The sequence below is a fragment of the Hyla sarda genome, chromosome 8, assembly GCF_029499605.1.
Source record: "Hyla sarda isolate aHylSar1 chromosome 8, aHylSar1.hap1, whole genome shotgun sequence".
NCBI lineage: Eukaryota > Metazoa > Chordata > Amphibia > Anura > Hylidae > Hyla > Hyla sarda.
In genome coordinates, this window is record NC_079196.1 from 98012861 (window position 1) to 98025365 (window position 12505).

General features: G+C 43.1%; 1 protein-coding gene across 7 annotated transcripts in view; it reads right to left on the bottom strand.

The window, feature by feature from the left end:
- The window catches only part of FLACC1 (flagellum associated containing coiled-coil domains 1), a 79484-nt gene that overhangs the window by 45716 nt on the left and 21263 nt on the right, over positions 1-12505 (bottom strand). For all 7 annotated transcript variants that reach the window (XM_056536265.1, XM_056536264.1, XM_056536267.1 and 4 more), the window contains 2 exons: positions 2640-2701; positions 1627-1724 (listed from right to left, as the gene is read on the bottom strand). In XM_056536265.1, the coding sequence (XP_056392240.1) occupies positions 1627-1724; positions 2640-2701 (160 nt within the window). The remainder of the gene's footprint in view (positions 1-1626; positions 1725-2639; positions 2702-12505) is intronic.

Sequence of the window (12505 nt, forward strand, 5' to 3'; positions counted from 1 at the left end):
CAATTAACATAGGATAGGTGATTTAACCCTTATTCACCCCCATTTGCCAGGGTCTGGGTTTTTGTTTAAAGTCCCATACAAGTCTAAGGTTGGGTTCACACTGTAGAATTTCTGGGCAGAATTTCTGCCAGAGATCAAGCCGGCACCACTAGGACTGTGCGGACTGCATTGCCATCCCCACAGATGTCAATGCATTTTCTGAGCAGATCTCCTAAAAGATCCACCCAGAAATGCATTGCCGTCTATGGGGGCGGCAATGCAGTACATGTGGTCTTAGTGCCACCGGCTAAATCTCTGGCAGAAATTCTGTCAGAGATTCCGTAGTGTGAACCTAGCCTAAGGGAAATATATGTTACTGCATAACTTCCAAATGCCTGGAGATATTTTGATAATACTCGGTCACGTTACTTATATGTCAACTTAAAATATAGGATAGTTAATTTAACCCTGTACTATGCCCATTTGTGAGGGTCTGGGTTTTTGTTTAAAGTCCCATGCAAATCTACAGGAAATGTATGTAGAGGACGGGATAGGAGGACGGGATAGGAGGACGGGATATAAGGTCAGGGTATGAGGTTGAGATATGAGGACGGGTTATGGGGTGGGATATGACAACAATATATGAGGATGGAATATGAAGTCAAAAGCTTCCTCCTTTGTTTTTTTTTCCTCCCCAACAAGGATGAGGAAGGAAAAACTGGGCAACGCCGGGTACTCAGCTAGTTCATTATAAAAAATTAAGTTTACACCCATCTGACTGATTCCCTGAATTGTCAGATAAAAACTAAAAACCTACGTATCTTAGGAACGGCAGGATGTGTCAAGAGATGGCTAAAAGTTGTGCGAACAGGGCTCCCAAATCTATTTAATAATAATGCAATGATCAACCTTTAAAGAGGTTAGCCACAGGTCCTCTTTAATGGGGTACTACACTGCCTCAGCATTGGGAACATTTTGTTCTGAAAGCTGAGTGCAAGTGCTGGGGCTCGTAACGTCACGGTCACGCCCCCTCATAATATCACACCACGGCGTGGTGTGACGTCACAAGGGGGCGTGACCGTGACATCACGAACCCCGGCACCCACACTCAGCGTTCAGAACATATTGATCCCCACACTGAGGCAGTGGAGTACGCCTTTAAGGATATATTCCACATGTTATTAGGCCAGTATTCTCAGGTGTAAAAACAGTTGATTTGCAGGGAAAACAGCTGGGAAACAGTTTTGTTTTTTAGCTATTTTTGCATGAAACATTGCATAATGGATGGAAATAGTTAAAGGCCCTTTTTCCAGCTGTAATCGGCTGAAAAAGACATGTCAATTTTGTGGCCATAACAATAATGGACATCAAATGAATGTGTGGGTATGTGTGTGTGCACTAATAGTTGTTTTACTAAGGAGTTTAATAGAACTAAATAGTTTTAAAAATTCAGATTTTTTGCCACAGTTTTATGACAAAAATACATCCATGAACATGACCTAAACCAGAACAGTCACTTATTTAGAACCTCAAACCAAATAATACAGTCTTCCAACCATATTTTTTCAGAAACTCCTATCATTTTTATGCAAAGCTTTCACAAACTTTTATGAAAGTGTTACGTATTAGAAGATTCTGCATACTTACCGTATCTGTTTTCAGCATCTTCTCTCTCCTGTGCCAGTTTTGCACTGTCCTCCTGTTGAACGCTGAGCAGCTCAGCAGCATGTTTCTCCTCAAGAACCCTACACATGCAACAAGATTAAGAGTACTATGTCTGTTATAAACATATATACATACACAAATAATAAACTCTGAGGTCAAATGAATAATGCTGCCTGTTGTAACTGATCAGATGCCTACTAGGCTGTGGTTGTTGAAGGCTAGATGGATATGTCAATCCAATGGTAAGTAAAAGACTGGTTATGTTTATATGCACTGGCTTGCATCTCTTGCCCTATATTGAGGGATGGATATCGCTGGTTTTGTGCTGTTATATCACCAATTGCCTTCCTAGTCACACACAGGATATTAGTACCACCATTTAAGACAAATCGGAACAGTGTTAGATGTAAATATTTTTTATGTAGACATTTTATTGTGTTTTTAGATTACTGCTGTCAGTATAATATGTTAAATTCATTTGTGCACTGTATATCTCATTAGATTTTTGACTGTTTAAAGCATGTCATAAGTTTGATTAGTTGGGGTCTGGGTGCTCAGACCCTCATGGATTCTTAGATAGAGCCAAGAGAACCAAATGGCAAAGTTCTTCTCTTACTGGCTCTCTGTGCTCCCTGTCTCGCTGCAGAAGATGAACTACAACTACATAGACTTACTGTAGAATCTATTTTCTTCAGTGAAATGACTAGAACAGTAAGCTGGCGAGAAGCACTCAGCTGTGTGCTTTGCCCAGGTCTTTCTAACAATTGGTGTGGGTCTGAACACCCAGACCCTGCTCAATCAAAACTTTTGGCACAAAAGTATAACCGCAAAAAACAGGGGTATCCATCCCTTAATATGGGGCAAGAGATCAGGGCATGTCAGTAAGCCAATTGTCCCATATTCTGGCAGAAAACTGTTGGCATCAAAAAGTATCAAAAACTATTAAGGGACTAGATCTGCTCTAATACAGGAGCACGTATTCAGCAAAGACTTACCTGATCTGTTCCTCTTTTTCAGTTTGTAGCTCCTTAACTTCCTTTTCCAATTCCTGGGCCATCTAAAAGCAAACATAGTAGGCTGCATGATAATAGAATGAAGAAAAGTGACAACATGCAATTGCTAAACTAATCTTTTATGACAAAGATGGTTAACATGCATAACAAATTAGCTCACTTGGGTTATTACACAGGTCATTGTACTTAGTTATATGGGCTCATGTGGTATCCTTTAACAGTACAGTGACCCCTCGACCTACGATGGCCCCGACATACGATAATTTCAACATGCGATGGCCTCTCAGAGGCCATCGCATGTTGAAGGCAGCATCAACATAATCCGGCAGCGCTGACTGTTCAGCTGTCGCCGGATAGCCTTTAACAGTGCCCCGTGAGCTCCGGTGATGGTCACTCGCCTGTCCTCGGGGCTCCGGCACGTCCTCTTCGGGATCCTCTGCATCATCGGCGCGCGGTTGCCGGGGAAGCAGAAGCCTTGCCGGAGCGTGGGGGCCACCTCGGGGACGTGGCGACAGCGATGGACGGCGACATCCCGGGCAGCGATGACGAGCGGTGACGGTCCGGAGCGGCGGGGACAGGCGAGTACAACTTTCTCTAACAGTGGTCTACAACCTGCGGACCTCCAGATGTTGCAAAACTACAACACTCAGCATGCCCGGACAGCCAACAGCTGTCCGGGCATGCTGGGTGTTGTAGTTTTGCAACATCTGGAGGTCTGCAGGTTGTAGACCACTGTCCTATACTTTACATTGCACGGATCCCTCAACATACGATGGTTTCAACAAACAATGGTCCGTTTGGAACGGATTACCATCGTATGTTGAGGGACCACTGTATATATGTGTCACAATTCTAAGTGCAGATACCAACTCACATTTTGTAGAAAATAAGGCTAGGTTCACATGGCCATTCTCTCCTGTCCCGCTATTTTCTGGACATTGCTGCTAAATGGACCATACTAACAAATGGATGCAAACTGGTGCAAAGGGATGCCATTTAAGTGGCATCCTTTTGCATCAGTTTTTCATCCATTTGTATCCTTTATTGTACATTTTTAGTTTGGTCTGGCTATTCCCTGGTTGCTCACACCTCTTCTGAGCATGATCAGAAGTAATACCCGATTAGAAAAAACGGATGACATTAACCTCTTAAGGACGCAGGGCGCACCTATACGCCCTGTGCCCGGTCCCGGTGTTTAAAACAGGGTCACGCCGTGACCCCCCCATCACACTGCTATTCATAGCCGGGACCCTGGGCTAACAGCACCCGGCACCGATCGTTGTGTAATAACCCTTCAACGCTGAAAATGATAGTAAACGCTTCCCGGCAGCTCAGTCTGGCTGATCGGGACTATGGCGATAAAAATGCGATGTCCCAATCAGCTAGGACGCGAGTGGAGGTCCCCTTACCTTGCTCCGTTGCGTCCGATCGGCGTTTGCTTGCTCCAAGCCTGAGCTACAGGCGCTACAGGCTTGAGCAATCGAGTCCCTATCTCTCTGATCCATGCAAAGCTATGGCTTTGCAGGGATCAGGGTAAAACGTCAGTGTGTGCAGTGTTATTGCCCTCTATGGGAGCTATAACACTACAAAAAAAATGTGAAAAAAAAAGTTAACAAAGGTCATTTAACCCCTTCCCTAATAAAAGTTTGAATCTCCCCCCTTTTACCATGAAAAAAACTGTAAATAAAAATTTAAATAAACATATGTGGTATAGCCGTGTGCGTAAATGTTCGAACTATAAAAATATATTGTTAATTAAACCACACGGTCAATGGCGTACGCTCAAAAAAATTCAAAAGTCCAAAATAGCGTATTTTTGGTCAGTTTTTATTTCATAAAAAAAATTAATAAAAAGCTATCAAAAAGTCCGATCAATGCAAAAATGGTACTGATAAAAACTTCAGAACACGGCGCAAAAAATGAGCCCTAATACCGTCCCGTACAAGGAAAAATAAAGTTATAGGGGTCAGAAGATGACAATTTTAAACGTATAAATTTTCCTGCATGTAGTTATGATTTTTTTCAGAACTACGACAAAATCAAGCCTATATAAGTAGGAAACAAGGAGCTGCCAGGAGAGATCTGATAGGTGATGTTGCCATCCAGTAGTCACATGGCGCCACTAGCAAACATCTTTAGGATTTTATGCCTTTTCGCACATATACAGTAAGTAGTATTGCTAGCCACAAGTTTTTACAGTGTTTTAAAGGTTTATAAAAGAACAGTCCAAAGGAGTAAAATCATAATCTTAGGTTGTAACTGTTGCATGCATAAACTAAAACTCTTTTCATCTTTATAGGTCGATACATTTTAAAGTCATGTTCCTAACAAATTTCACAAACAAGGAGAAGGACATGAGCATTCCAATTTACCGATAAAAAAAAATTTACATTTTATTGCCGCAATATAAGAAGAATAAAATCCATATTACTACATCTTAATTGAATGTTACAAGGAGTACTGAGAAAAACACACAGAACTTTTCTGTGTAGCTCAGCAGTACCTACACAACATTTTCTATCCAATAGTGGTCTATAGAGATGGGCAAACTTTAGAAAAATTCCTGAAAAAATTTGGTTCAATCCAAATTTATTTGCAGCAAATCTTTATTAAAAATGCCTATTTTCAGGCTACAGAGAGCCTCACTAGGGCAACGCTTTGCATTGCCGTAACACGCATAGGGAGTGTGCTGTGTTAGTGAATACTAACTGTGTTAGTAATACTGTTATTCAGTATGACATGCAGATTACAGGCATCGCTATTAGAATCACTGTCGCAGAGCGGCACAATGACAGAGTCTGGATGTGGCAGCAGGGTCGGGAGACCATATGGCATCACAATTGAAGAGATGAAAGAGATTTTTTGAATGTCGATTGAAGATTTTGAAGAGAGTAACAAGTTTAATGTGCCAGCAGCATGAGGAGACCGCATGACGGCACAATGACAGAGCCTGGCAGTTGGAATGAAACATTGAAAAAGCTTGTACTTGTATCTTAAAATCGAGCTGGTGGTCTGCCACAAGGCGATGTCCCAACCCCTGCCTCTCAGTGCCTACAAGCACCCCCCACCCACCCACGAAGTGTTTACTCTAAAAAAATATACTGTATTACCACAAAATCAGTATAACAAGGAGTTCATATGGCGGCACTATGACAGAGTCTGGAGGTGGCAGCAGCATTACAAGACCATAGGGTAGCACTATGGTAGAGCCTGGATGTGACAGGAACATGAGGAGACCATATGGTGGCAGAATGGCACAGCCTGGAGGTGGTGGCAGCCTATGTAGGTCGCAGAGCGGCGCAATGACAGAGCCTGGAGGTGGCAGCAGCATGACGAGACCATAGGGCGGCACTATGACAGAACCTGGAGGTGGCAGTAGCATGAGGAGACCATATGGCAGCACAATGACACAGCCTGGAGGTGGCAGCAGAATGAGGAGACCATATGGTGGCAGAATGACATAGCCTGGAGGTGGCGGCAGCCTATGTAGCCCGCAGAGCGGCGCAATGACAGAGCCTGGAGATGGCAGCCGCATGAGGAGATTACATGGCAGCAGACAGACAGAAAAGAAATAAAAAAATAAAAAAGAATTTCCTCTGTAGTATACAGCAGCTGATAAGTACTGGAAGGATTAAGATTTTTTTATAGAAGTAATTTACAAATCTCTCGAACTTTCTGGCACCAGTTGACTTAAAAAGACCTAAAAAATGTTTTCCACCGGAGTACCACTTTAACAAGTTTAATGTGCCAGCAGCATGAGGAGATCACATGGCGCCACAATGACACAGCCTGGAGGTGGCGGCAGCCTATGTAGGCTGCAGAGTAGCACAATGACAGAGCCTGGAGGTGGCAGCAGCATGACGAGACCATAGGGCGGCACTATGACAGAACCTGGAGATGGCAGTAGCATGAGGAGACCATATGGCAGCACAATGACACAGCCTGGAGGTGGCAGCAGAATGAGGAGACCATATGGTGGCAGAATAACATAGCCTGGAGGTGGCGGCAGCCTATGTAGCCCGCAGAGCGGCGCAATGACAGAGCCTGGAGATGGCAGCCGCATGAGGAGATTACATGGCAGCAGGGTCGGGAGACCATATGGCATCACAATTGAAGAGATTAAAGAGATTTTTGAGATGCCAATTGAAGATTTTGAAAAGATTAAAGGGGTACTCCGGTGGATTTTTTTTTTTTTATATGTACTGGTGCCAGAAAGTTAAACAGATTTGTAAATTACTTCTATTAAAAAATCTTAAAGGGATACTCTACTGGAAAACATTTTCTTTTAAATCAACTGGTGCCAAAAAGCTAAGCAGATTTGTAAATTACTTCTATTAAAAAATCCCAATCCTTCCAGTATCAACTGCTGTATGCTCCACGGGAAGTACTTTTCTTTTTGAATTTCCTTTCTGCCTGACCACAAGTGCTCTCTGCTGACACCTCTGTCCATGTCAGGAACTGTCCAGAGCAGGAGAAAATCCCCATAGCAAACCTATGTTGCTCTGGACAGTTCCTTACACAGACAGAGGGGTCAGCAGAGAGCACTCTGGACAGACAGAAAATAAATTCAAAAAGAAAAGAATTTCCTCTGTAGCATACAGCTGCTAATAAGTACTGGAAGGATTAAAAGGGGTACACAACTGGAAAATGTTTTCTTTTAAATCAACTGGTGCCAGAAAGTTAAACAGATTTGTAAATTACCTCTATTAAAAAATCCAAATCCTTACAGTACTTATCAGCTGTTATATGCTCCACAGGAAGTTCTTTTCTTTTTGAATTTCCTTTCTGACTGACCACAAGTGCTCTCTGCTGACACCTCTGTCTAGGTCAGGAACTGTCCAGAGCAAGAAAGGTTTGCTATGGGGATTTGCTCCAACTCTGGACAGTCCCTAAAATTGACAGAGGTGTCAGCAGAAAGCACTGTGGACAGACAAAAAATAAATAAAAAAATAAAAAAGAATTTCCTCTGTAGTATACAGCAGCTGATAAGTACTGGAAGGATTAAGATTTTTTAATAGAAGTAATTTACAAATCTCTCGAACTTTCTGGCACCAGTTGACTTAAAAAGACCTAAAAAATGTTTTCCACCGGAGTACCACTTTAACAAGTTTAATGTGCCAGCAGCATGAGGAGATCACATGGCGGCACAATGACACAGCCTGGAGGTGGCGGCAGCCTATGTAGGCTGCAGAGTAGCACAATGACAGAGCCTGGAGGTGGTAGCAGCATGACGAGACCATAGGGCGGCACTATGACAGAACCTGGAGGTGGCAGTAGCATGAGGAGACCATATGGCAGCACAATGACACAGCCTGGAGGTGGGTATAGTAAAGAGAAAATGACCTCCATAAAGGTGCCCAGGTATCCAAGGAAACGTCACAACCAGGTCATGGGAGTGAATTCAAGCCTCAAGTTTATTGAGTTGCAGCACAATGACGCGTTTCAGGGTAAACAAACCCCTTCATCAGATAAATACAATAACACAAACACACTGGCTTTATATATGCACACTAATAAAAAAAACTAAATGGTGGCAGGGTCAGGGGTCAGAATAGCAATCACAAATAATTATTTGTCTTCATCTAAAATACATTCATAGATAGAAGTAGATTGGCCGGCTATAATAAATATCTCCAAACTTAGCAAGATTAAAAAACAACGATCATAATGTATTCAAGGAGCAGTATATTATATAGTGGGTCTGTACTCTGTCCGGTTCGGGCAGAGACGAGGCTTGATCCGTGATATGTAACGTTCTTTCTGCCGTTCGCTCCACGGCCTGTAAATAGAAGCATGCTGCCGCTCTGATTTAAATAGAGCGGAGCGGCATGCAGGTTGCTAGAGACGCGTCGCTAAGGAGCGTGTCTTAATGTTGGAGCTGATTAAGAGCGGGCGGTCTACACATAACTCCCATGACCTGGATGTGACATTTCCTTGGATACCTGGGCGCCTTTATGGAGGTCATTTTCTCTTTACTATACCCACCTGCAGGCTCTGTCATTGTGCCGCCATATGGTCTCCCCATGCTCATGCTGCAACTCAAACTTGAAGCTTGAATTTACTCCCATGACCTGGTTGTGATGTTTTATTGGATATCTGGAGGTAATTTTCTCTTTGCTATACCCAGTTCCACTTGGTTCCATCCTGAGACCTGCGGGCTTGCACTGGATGGCTTATCTACTGTATCTCTGCATGAGTTTATAAGCGTATATACTATACGCTCCAGGTGAGCGGCAAATTTATAGACTCTGCATCTGCCCCCGCATCTGTGGGGCTATCTTTTTTTTTATTTTTAGGGTAATGCACAAGGTGCCTCCTCTGGGCCTGGAGGTGGCAGCATCAGCATGAGGAGACCATATGGCGGCACAATGAGAGAGCCTGGAGGTGGCAGCATCAGCATGAAGAGACCATATGGCAGCACAATGAGAAAGCCTGGAGGTGGCAGCATCAGCATGAGGAGACCATATGGCAGCACAATGACAGAGCCTGGAGGTGGCAGCAGCAGCATGAGTGCCATGCCAACTGAGGGTTGAGTCTGAGGAACCCACTGACTGTTGACTGGGGGTCTCGGATGTCACTTGGGATGAAGTGGATGACCGAGTGAACAATCAATCACAGCTGCTGGGTTGCTGGTCTAGACACAACTGCTAGCTGACACTGGAAGCTCAGACGTCTCGCTGCGACTCTGCTGTGACCTCTGCCTGCGCCTGATGAATTTAGGCCTCTGCTACTCCTCTGTGCACAGCCTGGCACTTCTCTGCCTGGCATACTTGTAGAACAGTGGTGTGCGTATATATTTTACTTTTTATAGAGCAATACGCCTGCAACCGAAACTTGCGGAACACTCAATGTATGTGCATATATCCCTGTTTCTAACAGGCACTATATGCTTGAAACAGAAAACACGTACAACAGCAGAGTGCGTATAGATTTCACTTTTCTTTAGAGTAATACACCCCAGTATGGTTGCACCAGAAATAAGTGAATCTAGTGCGGAAGTCTTTTAGTGCTTTTACACTTACTGCTCCCTATTAGCTTTAACCAGAAAAAAATGTAGAACTGCTGAGGAAATATATATTTCACTTTTTTAAAGTAATACACCCCAGTACGCTTGCACCAGAAATAAGCGCAACAATCTAGTGCTTTTACACTTACTGCCCCTATTAGCTTTAACAAGAAAAAAACATAGAACTGCTAAGTGCGTATATATTTCCCTTTTTTAGAATAAAACACCCCAGTACGCTTGCACCAGAAATAAGCGTAACAATCTAGTGCTGAAGTCTTTTAGTGCTTTTACACTTACTGCCCCCTATTAGCTTTGACCTGAAAAAGCGTAGAACTGCTGAGTGCGTATATATTTCACTTTTTTTTTGAGAAATACACCACAGTATGGTTGCAACAGAAATAAGCGTAACAATCTAGTGTGGAAGACTTTTAGTGCTTTCACACTTACTGCCTCCTATTAGCTTTAACCAGATAAAACTTAGAACTGCTGAGTGCATATATATTTCACTGTTTTTTAGAGTAATAAACCCCAGTACAGTTGCACCAGAATAAGTGTAACAATTCTGCTGAGCACGTATATTTTTCACATTTTAGAGTAATATGCACCAGTACGGTTGCACCAGAAATAAGCGTAACAATCTAGTGCTTTTAAACTTACTTCCCCTATTCGCTTTAACCAGAAAAAAAATGTACAACTGCGGAGTCCATATATTTTTCACTTTATTTTTTTTTACAATAGTACACCCCAGAAACAACAGAAAAATGCCTCTCTCTCTCTCTCTCTGAATTCTGCCTGCCTGCACTATGGTTGCTTGCAGTCTTTGAATGGAATCACATTGCTTCCTGTGATGATCTCAATTGGCAGACTATGAAACGACTTCCAAACTCTCCCTGCCTGCCTGCAGTGATGCAGGCTTGAGGTCAATGGATTTCCCCTGTGCTGATCTTTCTATATTGTCCCAGTAATGCTGATTAGTGACCACACAGTGCCTTCTCTCTAGCCAGAACAAATGCAGGTTTGAGGTGAATGGATTCGCTGCTAGACAGATCTGTATTGAAAGTAACAGTCTCTGCTCTCTCAGCAAAATGCATGTCTTCGGTAATGGCTGCCGAAATACAGGGCTGTGACATAACAGGGCTGGCTGGCTGCTGATAGGCTGCATGCCTCCATATGATTCAGGGTGATCCTGCCTACCTGCCTTCCTAGAATTCTTTGCCCCATTTCCTCACACGTGTAGCAGGCATTTCGGCTCCCGGCCCGCACAAAAATTAGTAAAAGAAGCGATTTGTTACAGCGGAGCATGAGGAAATTTGAATTCGTTCCGAATCAAATTTTTCAAGACTTCGTCAGCTTCGATTCGCTCATCTCTAGTGGTCTATGATAAACTAGACATTTTGTAGTGTAAGAGGGCACATTATCCTACTTAAAGAGGCCACTGCCATTAGTGAATACTTAAATGGCCACTGTCAGATGCAAAAAACTTTTTATATGTTGCACATCTTGGCAAAACAATAACCTTTCTAATATACAGTACTTCATAAGAAAATGTTATTTCTTTTTTATAGAAATCATGCCTTATAAAATCATGGCTTTGTCCAATCTAAAGCACAGGCATGGACAAAATCCAGTAAGTGAGGGTGGGCTAGCACTCCTCTGTGCTGTCTCCTGTCTGATAGCACTCCACTGTGCTCTCTCCTGTCTGATAGCACTCCTCTGTGCTCTCTCCTGTCTGATAGCACTCCTCTGTGCTCTCTCCTGTCTGATAGTACTCCACTGTGCTCTCTCCTGTCTGATAGTACTCCACTGTGCTCTCTCCTGTCTGATAGGACTCCTCTCTGTTCTCTCCTGTCTGATAGCACTCCTCTGTGTTCTCTCCTGTCTGATAGTACTCTTCTGTGTTCTCTCCTGTCTGATAGCACTCCTCTGTGTTCTCTCCTGTCTGATAGCACTCCTCTGTACTCTCTCTTGTCTGATAGTATTCCTCTGTGCTCTCTCCTGTCTGATAGGACTCCTCTGTGCTCTCCTGTCTGATAGTACCCATCTGTGCTCTCTCCTGTCCTATCAGTGCTAGCCCACCCTCACTTACTGGACTTTGTCCATGCCTGTGCTTCAGCTTGGACAAAGCCATGACTTTATAAAGCATGATTTTGATAAAAAGGAAATAAAATTTTCTTATGAAGGTTAGTGATTTGCCAAGATGTACAACATATAAAAAGTTTTTGTATCTGACAGTGCCCATTTACTTGGTAAAAGCCCAGACCCAAGGATTCCCAGCAGAACATTGCAGAATATTGCCTAGACAATCATTTGACGCCTTTGCCAGCTTGTCATTTCCCCTAGTGTATCCTGGTACATTCTTTTCCCTAGGTAAGTGAAGCACACTTGACTGGCTGTCCACATAATATACACGAAAAATGGTTCCATGGTTGCACTTTGTGCTACAGTAGCTCTTATGTGGAATCAGACCAGACAAGCTATCCTACAATCCCCATGTGTATCAATAAGTCTTGGGCATCCATGATCCAGTGGTTGGTTCAGCTTCTATGGACCACTTTTGGTAGATATTAACTATTTTATACTGGGAACATCCCAAAAGATCGGCTATTGATCCAGTCAACTAGTTATCATAGTTTGGTTTTTGTAGTTTTAGACAGATTGTAACAAGTTACAGCTCATCTTGAATTTCTCAAAATGAGCTGTGATGCATTTCTGTCTTGGACAGATTGCTTAACCTGGGACTTCATGTTTACATCCTGCCTCTTATATTCCAGCCCTTGACAGGTTTTTTTTAACCCAAGATCACTTCAGCTGTCACTGGTATTCATGTTATGGCTGTTTGGTT